At 38.6% G+C, this 21,902-nt stretch overlaps 1 protein-coding gene across 2 annotated transcripts; it reads right to left on the reverse strand.

Annotated features, from left to right (window-relative positions):
* Positions 1-1,097: 1,097 nt before the first annotated feature.
* smarca4a (SWI/SNF related BAF chromatin remodeling complex subunit ATPase 4a) lies at positions 1,098-21,433 on the reverse strand. 2 transcript variants are annotated; one of them, XM_082162504.1, is made up of 34 exons: positions 21,286-21,433; positions 18,897-19,183; positions 18,662-18,794; positions 17,421-17,858; positions 16,982-17,080; positions 16,565-16,817; positions 16,306-16,432; positions 14,529-14,702; positions 14,199-14,372; positions 13,874-14,050; positions 13,717-13,764; positions 13,035-13,165; positions 12,824-12,878; positions 11,622-11,731; positions 11,344-11,491; positions 11,078-11,241; positions 9,781-9,847; positions 9,499-9,609; positions 9,141-9,383; positions 8,888-9,001; positions 8,282-8,389; positions 8,111-8,197; positions 7,954-8,000; positions 7,690-7,856; positions 7,362-7,525; positions 5,493-5,720; positions 5,328-5,405; positions 5,006-5,224; positions 4,656-4,918; positions 3,850-3,955; positions 3,551-3,652; positions 3,045-3,177; positions 2,761-2,897; positions 1,098-1,721 (listed from the first exon to the last, which is right to left on the reverse strand). In XM_082162504.1, the coding sequence occupies exons 2-34, from the start codon at positions 19,116-19,118 to the stop codon at positions 1,689-1,691; spliced, it is 4,860 nt and encodes a 1,619-aa protein (XP_082018630.1). In that variant the 5' UTR covers positions 19,119-19,183; positions 21,286-21,433; the 3' UTR covers positions 1,098-1,688. The 2 variants fall into 2 exon arrangements, with proteins under 2 accessions (XP_082018630.1, XP_082018629.1); XM_082162503.1 differs by having other exon boundaries at positions 5,328-5,720.
* Between the last annotated feature and the right edge of the window lie 469 nt (positions 21,434-21,902).

Genomic DNA, 21,902 nt, shown 5'->3' on the forward strand with positions numbered 1-21,902 from the left:
GTCGCATACAAATTCATACGACGTCCCTCGCACGGTCTAAATCCCAGTGATGGGTAGTAGGTTTAGGGGCGAATTTAGCCACCTCGTAAATTACGTACAAATTGCTGTGAGATCAAGTTGGAAAACCAGTTCCGCCTATTATTTATTACAATATGGATTAGTAGGCCTACTCAGTTTTTGGTCATGTGACTGCAGAGACCTGGAGGGCAAAATATCCATAGAACTGCAGCACAGCATAGGCCTGTGAATCTTCCCTCCGTTTCAAGCCTTGAACATAGTCATGTGAAAAAGAAAGGACACCCTATTGAATTCTATGGTTTTATGTATCAGACATTATTAAAAATCACCTGGTCCTAGCAGTTCTTAAAATCAGGTAAACAACATTAGATGAACAAAGAACTAATATATATAATTTTTTATTTTATTTTTTTTTAACAAAAACTAGGCCAAAATGGAGAAGCCATGTGAAAATCTAAGTACACCCTCCATAGGAATTAAGAGTATAAGTAACAGTCAGCGCTGCTAATAAAACACCTTTGATTAACTGATCATCAGCAAGTGTGATCACCGCTATAAAAGCAGAAGTTTTGGCAGTTTGCTGGTCTGGAACATTCAAGGGTGTTAAAACACAATGCCAAGGAGGAAAGACATCAGCAATGATCTTAGAGAAGCAATTGTTGCTGCCCATCAATCTGGGAAGGTTTATATGGCCATTTCCAAACAATTGAAGTCCATTATTCTACAGTATTCACTAGTGGAAAACATTCAAGATGGTTGGCAATCTTTCCAGGAGTGGACATCCCAGCAAATTTAGTTAAAGTTACGGTTTACCTGTATGCATCATCAGTAAGGTGTATATTGAATTTGGTCTTTTAATATCACTGCCTTACTTACTGCTTTGTACAAATAACTGGCAAGCAATGGAGGGCATTCCCACAAAGGGTGTGATGTCAGATGAAAACTATGAATTGGTCAATCTCTACTCACTACTATATGCATTTTACCAGTTTTGAAGTCTTGACTTGTGTGCAAAACAACTCTGAAGCATTGAGTATTTCTGAGATGACTTGTGTGCAAAACAACTCTGAAGCATTGAGTATTTCTGAGACGCTTTTATTGTGCATTTTGGAAATCCAGTGACACTGACAGTACAGAATCCTACACCCTATTCTCCCCCATTTCTCCTGACGAGGAGGAAGTACCTTTATCCTGTTTGCAATCTTAATTTAAACAGAGACATCAAGAGAAAAACGGAAAGAGAACTAACTGGTTGCGTTTTCCACAAACAACATGCGTTCTGGGGTCTGGGGTGGGGGATGAAGGGGTGATGTTCACGTGGTTAAAATCAAGAAGACATTGAAACATGATCCACTCTTACTGGTCCACTCAGTCAGTCCGTCAAAAATCTGTCCATCTTATGTCACGTCCTTGTGAAAAATCATAAAAACAAATATGGAAAGAAAAGACTAAAGCTCAATACGTAAACTGTCTTGCTATACATAAATTGATATCATCTGCTTAAATATGCAAATGGGAGGCCTTCTTTTTTTCTGCATTTTATAGTGTCATTTTCTCATTTAATCAGTGTCCTCTCTCTAAAAAAGGGTAAAACTAGGCCCTCGGGAGAGGGCATCTGTTGAATCTGTTGCAGAAGTGAGCGAGAGACATAAATTGGTCCTGAAGGAGGTTTAATCATCATCACTGCCACTAACAGAATGCTCCTGTAAAAAACAGAAAGACAATTAGCATAAGTGAAAAACAAGAGGATAAATATCTTAATATCTATACTTTTTCTTTAAAGGGATAGTTCACTCATACCTGAAACTCACACCCTCATACCATTCCCAATTATACACCTTATAGTAGCCGTTTTCAGATAAACAGGCAGATTTTTAGGAAAATAATTAATCTCTAGGGCTTTTCAAACTGTGCTTAACCTCGGGTTATCGTCATTCTAAACACTTTTAACCCTGGGTAAAGGAACGTTTCACACTTGTAATTTATGAAACCCTGCTCCAGAGCAGCGTTAACACCACTTTTGCTCTCGACTCCCATGCTGCTGAGACCTGTCTTACTAGTACCACTCCAAGCTGGATTCGAACCAGTCACATTGGTGCCGTGACCCGGATGGTAGTGAGGTTTAAGGGGGTGAGTGTAACGGAGGCCCGCTAGTAAGAGCTGTGTGAGTAAACCTCACTCCCCTGGCCTCAAGAGGTACACTAGAGGCTGTGACCTTTAGCAGGCTTGTTAGTGCTATAATGCTAGGCCCATAATATGAGGATACGTAATGTGCTATTTAACACATCATGGCATTCATCCAGGGTAAACTTGATAGTAAAGTCTGCTATATATAATATGAGGATGCGCAATTCTTGTGCATTTATGTAAACCTATCACAGCGTTCATCAAATCAATGACACTAACACTGCAAATATGCTAATAAGAATGTTAACCCAGGGTTTAGGAATGTACAGTATGAAACAGCAGTTTATGAATACCCAGGATTAACGTTAACCCCAGGTAGATTATGATCAGTGTGAAACGTGAAGCAAGATAACCCATGCAGGATTCTGTTTACCCAGGGTTTACAATGACCAAGGGTTAAACATTTCAAGTGTGAAAATATAGTCCATATAATGCTAGCGAAAGAAAAGAAAGAATGTCATACACATTGGGTGGGGATGGCTTGAGGATGAGAAAAAGAGGCTTTTTACTGAATGAACTCTCTCTTTAAGTTCAATATTCATTATTCTTAAGTACCTCTTCCTGGTCCTCCTCACTGTCATCGTCGCTAACGACAGGTTTAGGGCGCGAGCTGCGTCCAGTTCGGCGTCTTCCTTTCCCTCTCTCCACCTTGTCCTTTCGACTCAGCTTTATCTTCACCTTCACAGAACGAGCTAAAACACATACACATGTGTGTTAATCATGGACTCACTTCAATTAAATTTGAGTTGTACATGCATGACACTCTGCTTAGAAAATAGTTGAATTTCACAATTTTGAATTACAGTGGCAGTATCATCATCATCATCATCGATACTTACATTCAGACTCCGATCCTTCATCTACCTCGTCCTCTTCCTCCTCACTCTCTTCTCCCTCGCTCTCTACTTCTTTCTCGATCTTCTGCCGCACACTGGTGAACACAGACTGCAGCACGATAGAGTCCTCGTAGATCTGAAATATAATAATCATCTGAATCAGCTAAATGAAGTACGACTAACTAGGGTTATTAAATTTTTTTTATTATAAAGACATTTATAAAAATTACAAGCAAAATTAATAAAACTTTAAAATAAAAAATATATAAAAATGCCATAAAAAAAACCTACAATAGTATATTAATGATAATAAAACATATTGGGTATATTTAGCATAAAGTGAAGGGAGAAAGTGAACCTAACTGTCAATGTCATGATGCAAAAACATCTTAATGGTCCTAAAAATAACTTTAAAGATGAAACAAAATGCCCTACAAACTTAACAAGCTGATCCATTAGTGCTTTTTGTTTGGTGTAAATAATTTAACAACATGGATGATGAATATTACCAGTGATCCCTCCAGGTTGAAGGTCTGAGCGTTCTGGCAAAGCAGCATGACGTCTTTCTCCAGGTCGTTCAGACTGCGGTACTTGTGGCTCCTGATGCGCTCCTGTACAGAACAGAGAACAGGATTCAACACTTGAATCTTTATTTACTAATATATGATTATGAATTACCCATTGAGATTTTGTTAGTGTATTTCAATGGGTGTTTGTGAACCAGCCAAAGCATTCATAAGGCAAAACAAATTTAAGTAAAAAACCCCAAAAACTTTAAATTAATAATTTCAATGAATGGTTGACAAACCTTGATCTTCCTGAAGTCCACAGGTTTGCGAATAAGTTCGTAATATTCCGGTAGCTCTTTACGAGACGGCAGTTGAATAAACACCTCACTCAATTGCCTCCCATTGCTGTTGAGAAATACAGTGACAAAAATGTTTTACTCCAAAATGTTATATAATCTACATCAATTAAAGCATACAATCTCTCTATAAGCATGGAAACACTGCATGTATCAGGTCTGGAACCATTTGGTAAGACTGTGTTTGTCTAGACCTTGTATTATGTTAAAAACCAGGATATAATCGTTATGAATAATATAATTCACCAACAAATGTTTAAACACTTATTTACAAAATGTACATTTTATAAAGTTTAACTATGGCTTCATTTTAAAATAATAACATTAAAAATAATATTTTCTTGAATCTTAAAACAGTAGAGAATAGCGCTCACAACGCCAAGGTCATGGGTTTGATTCCCAGCAAAGTTAACATGTGTGAACTAATAATAATAATAATAAAAAAGTACTTTTACAAAGCAGTGTAAACTTCTTCAGATTAAACCATCAACCAAATGTATGAATGCAAAATAAAAAATAACCTTAGAGGGTGGTCGAGAAACTGACACAAATTACATTATTTTTTTCAATTCTGCACAGCTGCCTTTAACCATGAAATATGCAGCTTAAATTGATCTGTAAATCGTAATAGAAATTTTGTACACACATTCTACAACACATCAGCGGGTCGACACTCTGCATGCATGTTCATGATTCAAACTAAAAAAAGAAAAAAAAAAAGAGACAGGAACATGATCGAAGAGACTAACCCATCCTTGTATTTGATAACGGCATCCACGGTCTTCTTCATCTTCTTGGTGAGCGTGGCAGGGTTGGGAGAGAGTTTTTCGGCAGGAGGACGGCCGCGTTTCTTCTGCTTCTTACTGTCGTCGTCTTTATCTCTGCTCCGCCCACTGGAGCTGGGCGTGGCTGGGCCTGGAAGGTCGAGGTCACGGTCACGCTTCCTCTTGCGGGTCGTTTTCTTGTGGCGCACCTCCTCCTCAATCTCATCAAGGGTGCCTTCCTCGATGGCCTGAGAAGCAGTAAAATAGGTCAATACGCTTGCCATTTTACAACAACAGAATCAACACAATGTGATGTGTGGGGATTCCTCATTCACCTTCAGCCACTGTTTCTCCGTGAGGGAGTCGCTGTAGTCCACCTCCTTCCTCTGACGGGAGCCACGGCCGAAGATCTTCTCCTCCTCTTCTTCGCAGGTGAGCCTCTCCACCTCCGCATCATCCTTCATGATCCAGGTGGGCAGCTCATCCTCCTCCATCAGCCGGGGCTTGCGCTTCGGGTTACGTGCCTCTTCACGACGGCGGTCAAGATCCATGCGCTGGTCGAAAATGAAATCAGGAAGAATTGGAATAACAAAGTTGAAACAAAACAAAGAGTGTCAAGTTGACAAAAGTTAAATGAAAACAAGTAGCACTCCTGACCATGAAGTGATCGAACTCCTCCTCGCTTCTAGCGATCATCTGATTAACGGTCTCGTCATCGGGTACTTCATCTTCCTCCTGAGAGGAGAGAGTAAACGTCAGCAACAGAAAACAGAGCCTGTCGACAGGACACTGAAATTGCCCATGATAAACGAGTGTCTGTACCTCATCCTGCTCTTCGTGCTCCAGGATGGCCTGCAGGAAAGCCCTGCGCTCGTGGCTGGAGGATTTCTGGTCGAACATGCCGGCCTGGATGACCTTCTGGTCTACGTTCAGTTTGTATTTGGCAGCGGCCAGGATCTTCTCCTCCACACTGTTCACGGTACACAGGCGCAGCACACGCACCTCATTCTGCTGCCCGATACGATGGGCGCGATCCTGGGCTTGCAGATCCTATGAGGAAACAGAGAGGCGATCAGAGACGTAAAATATTGCGGAACTCAGACTCATAAAAACAAGAAATATTATAAAAAGAAGAAATATTACAGCAATACAGAGACTCCAAAGATTCTATTGAACAACTTTGCAGATAAATGCATTGAATCTTTTACACAGATTCGACTAAAGCTTAAATGCTAACACTTAACAATAAGCAATGTAAAACATTTTAATACAATATTATAACGGAGGGTGATGTTCATTTCTCCATAAACTAATATATTTTTAACATTTCAAGTTGAAAAATGAACAATGTATTATGAATAAACACAAATTAACAAATTAACATAAGTATGTTCATAAATTAACTTTCTCTTATACATTTTATTCTACAATTAATTAGATATTCTATTTTACAGTGATGCTATTCAAATGATTCTATTCCACAATGAATATTGTAAAAGAAATATATAAATTAACATTCAATTATACATTCTATTCTACTATTCCAATAATTCTAAAGATTATATTGTACAATAACGCTAGACAGAAGATTCTATTCAACAATGAATATTCTAAAGATCCTTTAAAGGTTGTATCAGCGATTTCAGGCCCAAACATAAATGATCACATTCATCTAATCTTTCCTAACGATCCGCTAGCTGCCCGCCCCATAAGCATGCCGTCAAAAAACTAAGTCTCTGTAGGCAGCCTATAGGCTCTGGAGATCTGCACACAAAAACAGTTGGTTTCACCACCACTCAAAATCAAAATAAATAGTGTTCCAACCAATCACCGACAGGGGTGGGTGTTGTGAGGTTTTGTGCTCGTGCACGGCTGCCTATGACGGCTGCACGCAAAAACCTCACAACACCCACCCCTGTCGGTGATTGGTTGGAACACTATTTATTTTGATTTTGAGTGGTGGTGAAACCAACTGTTTTTGTGTGCAGATCTCAGAGCCTAGGCTGCCTACAGAGACGCGTTTTTTGACGGCATGCTTATGGGGCGGGCAGCTAGCGGATCGTTAGGAAAGATTAGATGAATGTGATCATTTATGTTTGGGCCTGAAATCGCTGATACAACCTTTAACTACTGATTCTGAAGATTCTATTTTACAGTGATGCTATTCAAATGATTCTAAAGATTCTATTCCAAAATGATTTTATACTAAAGATTCAATTCTGCAATGAATCTAATTTTTTTTTTACAAATTAATATTCAATTATACATTCTATTCTACGATGATTCTAGACTGAAGATTCTATTCAACACTGAATTATTCTAAAGATTCTTTACTACTGATTCCAAAGATTCTGTTCCACAATGATTTTATACTAAATATTAAATTCTGCAAAGAAAATGTTTTTGTTTTTTTTACAAATTAACATTCATACATTTTATTCTACAATGACTCTTAAGATCAAATGATACAATTCCGAACAAAGTATTCTAATCGACAATGAATCTATTCTAAAGATTTGTAACTAATGATTCCACACATTCTATTCCATACATTATGTTAGAACTAATACAACTATTCTGTCTATAATAAAGTGAGTAGGATTTGTGAAAAATACAGTCACTTTTGTCAGTGGACATTAAGAGCTTCCCCTCTTAATAAAAAACTAAATATTTCAAAGGACAGTATTGTACCTGGTGAGGGTTCCAGTCGCTGTCAAAGATGATAACAGTGTCAGCAGACTGCAGGTTCAGCCCCAGACCTCCTGCTCTGGTGCTCAACAGGAAGATGAAATAATTAAAGGACGCATCATTAAAGTTCTTCAGCAATGTGCCACGATCCTCAGCCTTAGTGGTTCCTACAAGGACAATAGAAAGATGTCAGCACGATTGGACTGTCTGTAACTTGACTGATAGTCTTTAGTGAACCATTAAATCTAAGACCTTAGTCAGTTATTTAAAAAAAAAAAAAAGTCAGTCTTACAATTTCTTGATTCTATGTGAACCTGGTCAGTCAACTCACCGTCCAGGCGCAGGTATTTGAAGTTGCGGTAGGCGAAGTAGTCCTCCATGATGGTCATGAGCGAGGTCATCTGACAGAAGAGCAGCACTTTGTGGTTGGTGGCGCGGAGCTTCGGCAGGATACGGTCTAGCAGCTCAAACTTACCAGAGGCACGGTACAAATCAAGTCTAAAGAAGGGTGATATAGAATATGGTGAATCACAGATAAAACCAACGAGAACGCAAAGTTATAAACCTTTCCATTATCGGGAAGTGCTCTACATACCCCTGAACAATGCCTCCGGTGAAGCCCAAGTGCTCAGAGAAAGATTCCTGCAAAACAGACAACAAAAAATGTCAAATAACGTGCCACAAATCCAGAAGATAAGCATACAGGATGAAAAAGACCTCATAGGCAGAGAATATGTGAAATAAATGATCACCTCAATGTGCTGGAACATGTACGGGTGGTTACAGATCTTCCTCAACTGCATAATAGTGTTCATCAGAGTCTTAGTGCCTCCTTTACCCTGTAACAGGTAGATGGATATTAGACCAGTTCAAAGACACTGAACTTTCCTCGCACATTATCGGCGTGAATCCCGTCTTCTCACCTTCTTGTCTTTCTCCGAGCCGTCGGTGAGCAGCACTCCTTTAGCCTGCATGTGTCTGTACAGCACTCTCTGTAGAGCCGACATGTCGCACTTGATCACATATTCCACCTGAACGCAAGGAAACAGAGACGGACAAATTCACATTTCAACATAAAAAAAAATATATACGTTTAAGATCACAGGAATAAATTACATTCTAAAATAGAAACAGTAATTTTGATCAAACAAATACAGCCTTGGTTAGCATGAAAAACGTTCAAAATCATTTTGAAACCGTAGTGCATGTAGATAAATATTGCTGTCTATTTCTAAGCGCTGTCATTTTGGGGCATACAAACAAAGGAAATAGTTAAATATTCGGTGTTCATTTAGTAAAAAAATAACAAAAATATTTAAAACGGTGTGGAAAATATGCCTGGATTATTGTACATTTTTACAATTTCTTGCTTTTAGCATGTTTAATATTACTTTATCCTTCTTTTGATAAAAAAAAAAAAAAAAAAAAAAAACTCTTCAGGACAAACACAAATTGAGATCCATATTGAATAGTTTAAAGAATGAAAAACAATTGTTTTATCTGAATAGTTTGCAAGCACAAAAACAAACCTTCTCCGGAAGTTGGGCCTCCACTTCCTTCTTGAGTCTCCTGAGCAAGAAGGGGCGGAGCACTTTGTGCAGACGACGGATGATCAGAATGGTCTCTTCTTCATTCAGGTCCACCTTTAAAACATAACATTGTACGACTACGTTTACAGGGCAAGATGACACAAAAACAGAATTTCAATTTGTCGTATCCAGTCCAAATGTGCTAGTACACCTACTAAAACTTCTCTTGCGTCTGGATTTGAAATCAGCTTACCTTCTCTCCAGTCATGGCGAACGGAGCGTTGAACCACTGCTCGAAGGTGCTGCAGCTCTTGAAGATGGTGGGCAGCAGGAAGTTGAGCAGCGCCCACAGCTCGGGCAGCTTGTTCTGCAGCGGCGTGCCGGTGAGCAGCACACGCCTGGGCGCCAGGTAGTGTGTGTTCAACACCTGAGTCAGTTTACAGTGGTGGTTCTTCATACGGTGACCTTCGTCCACTATCATGTACTTCCAGCGGAGCTGAGAGAGACAGAGAGAATCATTAGGATCTGGACAAGTAGCTCGCAGTCAAAAAGCTTTGCAAAACAAATGTAAATGGGTGACAATGATAACTTGACAATCGGCAGGTCTGTACCTTGGCCAGCACTTGCTTGTCTTTGATGATGTACTCGTAAGTGGTGACAAGCACGTTGAACTTGCCGCTGCGCAAAATGGGAAGGAACGCGCGGCGAGCAGCAGGAGAGCCCTAAGACCAAAACAAGCAAAGAAAATGAGTTAACAATCCTGTAATGTTCTACATGATTCTCCAGATACAGTTTTATTTTGTATTCCTTTGCATTTATTTTTGGAAAACCAGTTAAATTTGGCAAAACATTTTTTTACATTTAAATACTACATAAATGTATCAAGTAACTACCTTGTAAGAAATTTTCACCACAGAGGGAGCCCACTTATCAAACTCGTACACCCAGTTCGACAGAGTCCTGTAAGAGAAAACAAATAAATATTACTGTAATGATTTCTGTTGAGATGTTTCCAAATATAATAGACCAATAATACAAAAATGGCAAAAAGAAGGTTTAAGTTTGTTCTTGCAAAGAGTATATTACACGTGTAAACACCCCACATTTTTCAGCCCAAAAGGACGATTCATACAAAAAGTATTTTATTTGTATTTTTAATTTTTATGCAGATGCACTCACCAACAAAATCACCCCAATCATTCTAGAAAGATCAAATCTTTCCAAATATAGATATTTAAGTCATCTATCAATTTTTTTTATTTCTCAGAGTAGAGCTGGGCTGTTCAATTGGCGGCCCGCCAAACATCTCCATCCGGCCCGAGGGCACCCCAAACCTCCCTCCTCCTCTTTCCCGGCTAATTTGGTTCGATTGACCAGAGAAACGTTTTCCGTGCGAATATTTCAGCAGTTTTTGTGTGCCCCGTATTTTTGTCGAATGAACCAGCGATACCAATCATTCGTGAATTAATAATTATTTTGTTTCGATTCTTTCTTTTCCATGAACTGGCCAAACGCGCTTGCATAACGGTCTGAAACCTTTCGGATCAGTTCGGACTGCTCTGTAACTGAATCATCTGAAGCGGTTTCTCAGTCGCTATTTTCAGTTGTTTCACTAGTTTGAAATACACACGGCCCAGTGGATAACAGTTGCGTTTACTCCCGATCAACATTATTAAACAGCGTTGTGACATTCAGCGAGAAGCGACACACCTCTGTTACAAACCACAAATTACTCAATGATTTAACTAGTTTAAATCTGATGAAACAGTCATTTATACTGCATTAGATTTATTAGTTGGGTAGAGGAATATATAACTCATTTTTGTTATGAAATAATGTCCTTGTGAAGGTGTTTAGGCATTTTTTTTTATACAGTGGTGGTAGTGAGTGAGTATCCATGCATGGTTTTATCTGTGGTTACCAAGTCTCACTGTCAGAATATTTTCATGTAAAGCCTATAATAATTATAAATAGAATAATTCTTACCAATAGCTATCAGCTTGAATAATTCATATATTCATAGTGAATAGTTGCACACAGCTGTAAATTATCACGTTTTTATTTATTATGGTACACATCTTATATATCTGCATACTGTTGTTTCAATAAATAAGCTAAACCCCCAAACCAACCCCCCCTCGAATGAAGCTAATAGAATAGCCCTGGTGTAGAGTGTGAAAAGTGACTCACGAGAGGGGGACGATAATGAGGAAGGGTCCGTTGAGGCGTTTGTACTCCATGAGGTAGGTGATGAGTGCGATGGTCTGGATGGTTTTTCCCAAACCCATTTCATCAGCCAAAATGCCATTCAAGTTATTGTTATACAGCGACACCAGCCACTCTAGACCTTTGATCTGCAGACAGGACAGATGCAAGAACTTTAGCACATGCCATTTATCAAATCTCAGCGGTTCAAATAGGTGTATTTGCAGTTTGGTTGGTCTGCATGCGTGTACCTGGTACTGTTTGAGCTGTCCGTTAATTAGCAGGCTCGACTGTTTATCCACCCTCTCCGTGACGGCGTGAGCCACGGCGTAGTAAGACTGTAGGCCGCGAGCGAACGCTGCGCTACCGTATTCATCGTCAACATCCTGCTTGGCATGCCTGCGAGAGAGACGGATCTTAGTTATGTACACTATTATGACACAATAGAATTACAAAAAGACCATGGGACGGGTCTGAAATCAGCCCATTTGTATAAAGTAAAAAGTACAGCTTTAAGCCAGTAACGTACTCAATGATGTGCTGGACGTCCACCTCAGACACGTCCTCACAGTCTGGATCTGGAATGATCTTCTTCTCCTCTGTTGGGGCCTGAGAGGGCTGATGCTCCTCGTCATCATCCTTTAAGAAGAAAATACAATGGTACATTAATACAATAAAATGTAAAGATATGTATTGAACTCTTATAACTTAAACATAGATGCTGATATAAATAGATGCTTTTTGTAATCATTCATTTTACATACGTAATATTTTAATTTGATATATTTTGTGATTATAAATAATGGTTATGAAATGTATAAATGTAAAACTACTAACCACCAATAAAAAAAATTATAATTATGTAATTATACATTTTGAAAAATTATTTATGTGGTTGTCCAGTAATTTTATATTTTATACATTTCATAATCTATTTAATAAATTTTACTTGTAATTCATTTATAATTATTTATACATAAATTATATAGAATAAAAAAATTGAAAGAAAATATAATTATGTATAAATAATTATAAATGAATTACAAGTAAAATTAATTAAATAGATTATGAAATGTATAAAATATAAAACTACTGGACAACCACATAAATAATTTTTCAAAATGTATAATTACATAATTATTATTTTTTTTATTGGTGGTTAGTAGTTTTACATTTATACATTTCATAACCTATTAATTTAATTAATTATATTTATAAACACAAATTATATAGAATAAAAAAATTGAAAGAAAATATAATTGTGTTTATAAATATAATTAATTAAATTAATAGGTTATGAAATGTATACAAATGTAAAACTACTGGACAACCACATAAAACAATAGATTGTTTCAAATTGTGTAATTATATAATTCATTTGTGATCATAAATCAAATTAAACTGAGGTTATAGAATGCATTGTGAATTGTTAAAATGGCTTGTATATACCAGCCTACTGTATTGGATACCAGTATGAAAAGGTTAAAATGTGCATAAAGGCAAATATTTGCTATCTGTATCAGGTCATGGCAGCAGTATCTCAGGGTAAAATAGCCATTAATCTTATTCTGATGATGGCCTACTTGCTGACAGCTCAAGGCTGTGAACACACACACACACACACTAACTAGAGTTTTCTCTTCAAATGCGTTTAAAGCCCTTTCAGAAAGCACAGTGTGTTGCTCAAGAGATGATGAACATCCAGATATGAGAGCTGAAGAACAGCCATACCTCATCCTCCTCTGAGCCACTATCTTCACTATCTGACCGCGGGGCAACCTCGTACCTACAGAAAATCAACAAAATAACATTCAAACAAACCTGCTGCTTTAGTCAGATAAATATAAATACACTATATTAGGGACAATATTGTTGTGATGTGCTACTCCAACCCATTAGCAGATATTTTGAAAGAATGAGATGCCCAAAGTGTGTCACTCACCCTGGATTCACCTCCAGCCAAGTCTCCAGCTGTCCAGCTTTAGGAGCATCCATGCCGGTGAGAATCTTCCCACTGTCCACGTGAATCACCTTCACCGGTAAATCACTCATTTGACTGGTCTCATCCAGAGGCTACAATGGGAGACAAAAACATATATATATATATATATATATATATATATATAAATAATCTCTCTCATCACTTTAAACTGATAAAAATGAAAGAATTGTTATTTTATATTTTATGTAAGTTATGAGAAAAATTACAAATAAATAAATACATATAATAATCATATATAAATACATAAAATAAATTAAAATAATTGAATAATTATGAATACATAAAAGCATATTATATTAATAACATATACAATATAATCATTATATTGTAAATCATTATAGCGTTATAAATAAAATCTATTATTATTTATTATTATTAATATGTAACAGTGATTCTCAACTGCCGCTGCAACATGTCCAAGAAATATCTGCAACTAGATTTGATATACCCAAAATTGTTTCAACTAAACCTACAAGTTTTAAACAAAACTTAAAATAAAAAAGAGAGAGAAAAAAACAACCTTATTTTGAAATCAAATCGCCACAAGAGACACATTAGCACAAATTATGACCAGCCAAGCTAATAGTAAAAAGCCAAATATCTGCCAATTTTAAGATCTCACCTCTCCATCTGGACCGAGAGCAGGAACACCCTCTGCGTTCTCTGGCTTCTGCGAGTAGAAAAGCAGACATAAAGATCTCACACACTACTGGAAAAACAAGGACAACTCCATTTAGATTCCATTACGGAACCCATTCTATTCCATTAAATCCACTCACCTTCTTCTTCTTTTTCTTCTTCTTCTTCTTCATGTCTTTGAGGGCCTGGACAGCTTTGTGAGCCCTGACGAGCTCGGTGAGGTTGGCCACGTACTCGTCCGTCTGCTGCAGCAAGTAAGCCAGACGTTTGTCTTTCTTCTGATCGATCAGCTTCCTGTAACCCTCTTCATCTTCAGCCTGGGAGAAACACACACAAAACATACTTTTCTTAGACATTTGTTCAGACAAAAAACGCTTTAATTTTGTTTTTAAAGTTGAGTTGTTGTCAAGTCAAAAAAACTTTTATTATTTCAAGAAAATATGGGAAGTCTGTGCATCTCCTCACCATCAGCCTTCTCATTCTCTCCTTCTCGATACGCTCGTTCTCCTTCTTCTGCTCTCTCTCAGTGTTGGCATGGTACGTGGCTACGGCTTTGGTCACTTTCTGCATCTTTGCGGTGATGGAGCGATGGTATTCCTTGAAGTCTTTAGCATGCTGCAGGATGCTGTTGAGATATTCCTACAAAATGCAATAAAAGAACAGGCGGTTCCGTCACAAACAATGTATTTTGTCATTTGTGAATCAGGTCACAATTAAAACATAACTTTGTACATATCTTTTGTAAAACAGTCTCATGACTGAACTCTAAAAGAACAGGCCAGAACGGTCTCGTACCTGATGTTTCTGTCGCCGCTTGCGTTCCTGCTCGATCTTCTGCTGTTTCTCCAGTTTCTCAGTGATGCGAGCTTCACGCAGGGACTGTCTCTTGCTGCGCTTGTAGGCCTTGCCGTTCAGCGCGGTCTCCAGGGCCGTATCGCGCCGCATGCACACTACGACTTCCTGCCGGAGCTGTGTTGGCATGGACAACATGGGTCAAAAACCATTAAAGGGATACTTCACCGATTAGCATTAAGCTTTGTATTAGTAGAAACCCGTTAGTATTTTCGAATGACCGTGCTTCCCTCCCTCATGTCCCCCTGAGACGAGAGATTTCTGTATTGTGTGTCTGGGAAAAAACATCAGATGACGCACAAATTGTCATTTTGCGTCATCAGAGGCTTTTTTGTCCAGAGGCGAGAGACTACAGCCAGTAGTAGGAGCTCGTTCCGCATGTTTTCAAACCGCCCATAGGGGGATCTCACGATAAAACGCAGTCTTTTCAGTTTCGAGTCAACTAGTCGCCTAGTTGTATCATTTCTTCCGATACTGCCCTCTGTAACCGGTAGGCGTGGCTTGGGAGTGGCCTCATAGGGCAGCGAAGCAAGTGCATTCTGGGAGTTGTTGTCTTTCATCCACATGAGCCAAAAATACATTTTCTGGCTTTTCTCAGTCTAGAAGGCACCAACTTCTAAAATAATTTCACATTTCTACTACATAAATAACCCAATTTAAATACACATTCATCTTTCCAGCGGTGAAATATCCCTTTACAATGAGGCAGGACTTGGCTGAACTCAATTACAACCACCTTCCAGAGCATTATGCATTATAATTATTGAGATGCGAGATATTTCTTGGGAAATCATGTTAAAATTATTTTTAGTTGTTATAATTTATAAGAAAAATAATAAATAAATAAATAAATAATAATGGCAAATAAATACATAATAGTATTAACACATACATAAAATAAATTAAATAAAAATAATGTATTAATTACAAATAATAGATAAATAAATAAATGCATATAAAATTTTTTAAATAAAACAGTAATTGAATAATAATAATAATAACAATAATAATAGTTTCCGAAGCCGAACACCTTATTCGGAAAGGCCTGGAAAATGTATACATTTTTTTGCCTATACTTTATACCAGAATTTGAATAGAACTTTATATTAAACAGCTTTATACTAAGAGCTTGTGACTAAACCTCGTAACTCGAGTGAATACTCAAACCTTCAGCAAAACCTCATAGAGAAGCTCCACCCGCCTCAATCGTGAATGAAGTCCTGCACGCATTTTGAGGACCACCTCTGCTTGTTTGCAGTGCAAGAGTAAATAAAGAACTGCTTCTCTGAATAAGTACAGCATTTTCATTATTCAAAAAACACAATGTTTGAGGAGCCGAGAATAAAGGAGAGGTGACTGACAGGACGATATCAGATGATTTGGTGCACAACAGATCCTGAACGTCATTAACAATTATATTTTATATGCACTCCCTTAATACAGAGAACGCATGATCGAGAAATCAAAGTGAAATTGAAAAGCCTATTCATACATGTTTTAATACCCTGCATACCCTACAAAAACATTTAATACCCTGCATATTGATCGCAGCTGCTTGACGCCTGCCAATTATATGCAATATAATAACCCTACTTTATAATTGCGAGAGAACGCAAAAGCATCCAACCCGTAGAATGCGTTAGTCATTATCCGTGCCTTTCCGAACAAGGTATTTATTTGACTTCGGGCACATCCCTAAATAATATGATGCAAGTCATACCTGTCTCTGAAAGTTCAGGAGCCTAAGTGCCTTGAGCTCAATGTTGGCTTTGGTCCTCAGGTCTCCCGCCAGAGAGCCTGGAAGGTTCTCCAGGTCCTGAATACGATGAGCAATACGAGCTTGCAACCTGACCGATGGAAACAACATCATCAAATGTTGGTGAATCCAGTTAACAAGGTGGTGTTTCCAGAATTGAATTTAAGTGCGTTTTAATATTTGCCATTTCTTCCCTAAACACATCAGGATACCCTCATCTCACCTGTACTCTCTCTCCTGGAGGATCTCCACTGGGTCAAGACCCCGAGGTTTCTGGATGGGTGTGATGCGGTTCTGCTTCTGATGCAGGACCATGGGCGGCTGGGCCGGTTGTCCTGGAGACTGGGTCTGAGGGGGCATGACGGGAGAGGCGGCAGGAGGAACTGAAGGTGGCGCTGGAGAAGGGCGGCCCGTGGGCTGAGGAGGTATCAGCTTCTGTGGGGCACTTGCAGGGGCGGCAGCGTTCACCATGGGCCCTGGAATTACAAATGCATCGTAAATATGCGACTAAGAAATTACTTTCTCAGAAATTCATTTAATACAACCCTGATAGCTGTTGAGGTTTCCCGGATCCAATACAAAATCTACATTTAAATTGCTTTTTGGTAGTGACTGTGGACAATTTTCATAATTAACTGACCTTCAGGCCAAGATTTAGGTGGCCCATTGGTGGGTTGTCCCTGCAGGCCTGGAGGAACACCAGAGGGTCCTGGAGGAGGCATGTTCGGACCGACCATTCCTGAAACATCCAAACAATTGTAATAGAATAAGATTAAAATAAATTAATTGTAAGAATCTGCCAAAATCTGTCAAGAATATATATGTCCACATTATAAGACCAAAGAAAAAGTTGTTACATTTTACTTTGAAATTAGACCGTTTAGAAGATTTTTTTGCATTTTGAAAGACTGAAAGCTTATTTAAAAAGAATAAAATGGTAAAATACATCAAGTATTTGTAAATAACAGAATCTTAAAGGTACGGTAGGCAATGTTTTTCAGCTTTAATTTCACGCTGTAGGCTGACCGTAGGAAATCATTTTTGGAGAGCTATGAACTTTTTATGAAATGTCACCTTACCAGGAGGTCGATTGTAGTTGGGTCCCCCAGGAACAGGGCCACCTGGTCCAAGAGGTCCTGCTCCTTGTCCTGAAGCAGGGGGCATGTTGGGCATCCCCTGCTGCATGCCTGGCATGGGCCGCTTTCCCTGCACCGCCATCTGCAGGTGGTCAGGTAGAGGCTGCCCACGCGCCAGCATCTTATAGGCCATGATCTGTGCCCGCAGCTGGTGAAGCTGGTTTTGGTTGAAAGGAGTGGGTCCGCCGGGTCCACCAGGCCCACCTGCATTTGGAGGTCCTCCGCTGGGTACCGAACCTGCACCTACGCTCCGATTCTGCGGGTCACCGCCCTCCATTGGGACAGCACCAGGACCAGATGGCATCATGGGGCCAGATGGAGGACCGTTAGAAGGTACCGGGCTGGGGGCATGATCAGAACCACCAAGAGGAGAGGGATAACCTGGAAGAAATTAAAGAAAATGTCATTGTTAGATTTCCCCCAAAAAATATTAGTCATGGATGTTTTTCAATGCATTGCTAACGTAATTGCGAATGCATTCTGAATTGCGTTATAGTACATAAATCCCAATTTGCGGTGTCATTCATGTCTGTTACGCACAGGTTACACACCAGTTTAATACTTGGGGATGGGGTAAAAGTATGATCAATTACAACAGTGATGTTTTCTTTAAGGCAAATACAAAGATATTAGATTATATTGGTAGATTATGACAAATATAAATGCAAACTTTAAATAAAAAGTCAAATTTTCTGGCAAAAAAATGTCAAGCCATTCGTTGTAAAATTTAGGCATGTGGAAAACAATTACAGAGCTGCAGAAAACACAAAACACTCATGTCTGTTGCTTTCTTATAATACTTGTTTCTTTTTCTGTCATGACTTTGTGGTTTCCAACAACTGTCTGTCTTTCCGTTTCAAAAGGGTAACCCCATTCAGTCTACATTTCTCTGTCTGGAAAATAAGCGTGCGTGCGGCCCCAGTGGAGGAACAAAGCAGTGCACATCAAAGGGAAATGTGAGCAAACAGGTTGGATGGCTTTTTTACACCCAGTCTCAACAGTTTAGCAGCGAGCACACCATCTGTTTGCCGTATTACACAGAGCGCACCAAACATCTGCATATCCTACATTTCACACATGTGCATGTGTATATTACATAATATATCATTGATAGAATGAGTTAGAAAGATGAATAGAATGACAGATAGATAAAAAGAACAACAGACAGAACAATAGATAGATACCTTGAGAGTGCTGGTCCATAGGACTGGGTGGGGGTCCCATGCCACTGTGCCCACCCTGTCTCATGCCCATACCCTTCATTTGACCATAGCGTTGATCTTCGGGAATGCCCTTCTCGTGCATGCCTTCCATGGGCTTCAAACAATAAAAAAAATAAAGAATGACCAAACAGCATAAATGAAACATGGAACACAACTTAAAATGAACCAGATGCATATTGATAAAACCTGTGAGTACCTTGTGCATCGGGTGCATGTTGTCCTGGGGGTAACCTGAGGGGCCCTGTGGAGGTAGTGGGTGTCCTGAGGTGGGGGGCCCAGGGCTGGGGCCCATCATGCCATGAGCAGAGCCAGGTGAGGGTCCAGGACTAGGCCCTAACATGGCCCCGGGAGACGGCCCAGGGCCCGGGGAAGGGCCCGGCCGAGGGGTCCCGCCCATAGGAGGGTCAGGGGTGGACATCGCTCAGCAGAGCCAGAAGTAGTAAGAGGTGGAAAAACAGTGTTATGTATCTGTTTTCAGAAGGCCTGAGAAAGAAAATAAGATGAATTCCAGCAGCTTGATAAACAACAACAACAACACATTAAACATGCCAAAACTAGCTTAAAAACAGCATATGTATAATATATACTGTATAAAACAATTTTAGCTAATGATAATGATGGGAATGAAAGGAGAAATAAAAATATTTCCACAAGCTCATACTCATGTATATAGCAACCAACCAGAACCCTCAATTAATAAAAAAAACTAATTTTCTGTACAACTGTAAAAACACATTACACGGTATATACATCACATGCACTTCAGATTAATCCAGTTATGGCTACAAAAGGACGGCCCATGAAATAAGACAAGAAAATGGGTTAATTAATCTGTGCCTTAATGTATGTCAATGAATACATTTTAGTGAAGACCCCAAAGGAGGCTTTTTTTATATATATATATCAGATTGCATTTCATTTTGCCTATTGTAGGCTATATCAAAAAATTTTGTCACTTTAAAATATACAAAATATGATATTTTTATTTTAAAATAATCAATTGTTCAAAAGTGACTTTGAAACAAATAACAAATCGTAAGAAATTACCTTGCCCTAAAACATGAAAAACAACAATAAAAAGCCTTTATATTATTTTAAAAAGACTTTTATATCTTAAAACAAATCAGACTTGACCATAAACTACAGCTTGCAACAGTATAAAATGAGATTTTAAAAAATTATATAAATAAATATCAAATTACACAGATGTGTTTTCTTTAGCAGTGAAAACTTAAATAAGAATTTGTACCAAAAATGTATAAATCCTCAACACTAATATAATATTACAATTGTATTATTGCTGTAAATAGCCTACACTGGCATACATTCAGACAACAGTCAGCTATATAATGACATGCGGAAAATGTATCATTTTAATAACTGACAATAACAACGGAAAAGTTCAATAGTGTTTTGTAGCAAAGAAACAGTAACACTGACACAAATAAACCCACCCTGAGAAATATTTACTGGAGCCAAAATTGACAACTAGCCCCGGGGTTAACTATATAATCAAATAAAGTACGTCTTCTACTGGTTCTCATAATAGGATTTCAATTTATGAAACAGCTGAAAATACATTCTGAGGTCTAAATAATGCAAAACAATTAACTTTAATGAGGTAATTAATTACTTGCTAAATGCATATGCCGGTTAACAAGCTTTCAGCGGGTTTATATATATTAAAAAATAACCAAATATTCACAAACATTTCTTTTTAATATTGGTGCAAAACAAACATATCAAAAACACTTTAATAAACAGTGATAAAAAGAATAAACGTCAAATTTCCCCCCAAAGGCTAACGAGAATTAGCAGCCTGCTAACACCGAACAGCTAAACATTAGCCAACAATATCCCATTAACTTCACTAATATTTGTTTTCAACATTATAATAAATCACGTTATAATGCTGCAGGAAATTTCACAAAGGTACCGGAAATTGTGGTAAAGAAGTGATCACTATTTTAGTGATTTTTGAGGACGTGAACGATCTAACGTTAGGGAACAAGAGGAAGATTAGAGCCCCATTAAAACCAAAGACATAAAACAAAACGACTTTTAACTGGTTAAACCATTCCCGATATGTGTTCACAAGACGGCGTGTGTTGGAGCAGAGTTTAAACGTTATATATACCATTTTAAATGGTTTGAAAATAATAAACAAGAGCGAAAAGGAAAGACAAAGAAGGGCAAAAGGCCGGTTTGTGTGTATGTGTGATTACAGTCGGCCATGCTGTGCTTCTCCTTGTCTGTGTGTGCTTTAAAAAAAAAGGAAATAATTTGAGATATCCAACTCGAGCACAGAGATAAATACCGCGAGCATCTTTTTAAAGGTGATTGATCCCACCCGCCTTCCGTACGCTTGACCCCGGTACCCCGCTCGAGTTACATTCCCAAAACTTCTTCATTCATTCTGCCGCTGCTCTGGCACTGTAATGTCGGACTGATCGGAGCACAAGCAAACCGGCGATACAAAGAACGTGCTCGCGTTCTATCGCCGTTCCAAAAATGTATCAATTTAAAAGTCCGCCATGACGTCATGTGTTCTACAAACATTGTGCCGTGTTTAGAGCGTGACTTACAGTGTAGATTCGCGCCGGTCTCTTCCCCGTACTCTTCGGCAAATCTAGAAACAAAGGGCAGCTCAGCTAGTTCCTTTTTCCTTCTCGCTCCCCCCTCCCATCTGGTCTGATTGCATCTCTAGAGCGGCCTGTGCATGCATCAGTCGGCGGCTCGCGAGCGCCCCCTAACATCAGCAGCCGGAAGCGGTTGGGCTGAGCCTCATCATGTAGGATGGAATGTAGACTGCATGGCGCAATGGGGGATGGGTGTCGCTGCTGGTTACCTACTGAAAACCTACTTTTTAATATCTGTATATATTTTTAGTTTTTGTAGCATAGTCCAATTTTTTATTTTGTAGCATAGTAAATCAGGTTCTGAGAATGAATGTTGTAAAAAAAAAAAAAGAAAGCCTGTCTGAAATCGGCATGTTTACCAAACACATACGATTCTGAGTTAGAATGGTTCTATAATATGGCACCAAGTGTTGAACGAGGAATTCAATTATCTCGATTTTCCTTTCCCAATATTTATGCGAATAAATGAACAAACAAAGCTGGTTAAATAAAACATTTTAACCTGACTAATTCTTTCCTTTTTGAACTTGTTAGCACCGGATCTAAAATACCACTTTTTTTTA

The sequence above is a fragment of the Leuciscus leuciscus genome, assembly GCF_965113295.1.
Source record: "Leuciscus leuciscus genome assembly, chromosome: 1".
In the NCBI taxonomy this organism is placed as follows: Eukaryota; Metazoa; Chordata; class Actinopteri; order Cypriniformes; family Leuciscidae; genus Leuciscus; species Leuciscus leuciscus.

What these genes read in the sequence shown, in the direction of transcription:
- smarca4a (XM_082162503.1), bottom strand. Translation starts at nt 19,118, where the DNA reads ATGTCCACCCCTGACCCTCCTATGGGCGGGACCCCTCGGCCGGGCCCT. An exon ending in TATGGACCAGCACTCTCAAG is followed by an intron (nt 17,859 to 18,661) that starts GTATCTATCTAT and finishes AATTTCTTCCAG; the next exon opens with GTTATCCCTCTCCTCTTGGT. An exon ending in TCAACCTGGAGGGATCACTG is followed by an intron (nt 3,178 to 3,550) that starts GTAATATTCATC and finishes ATTATATTTCAG; the next exon opens with ATCTACGAGGACTCTATCGT.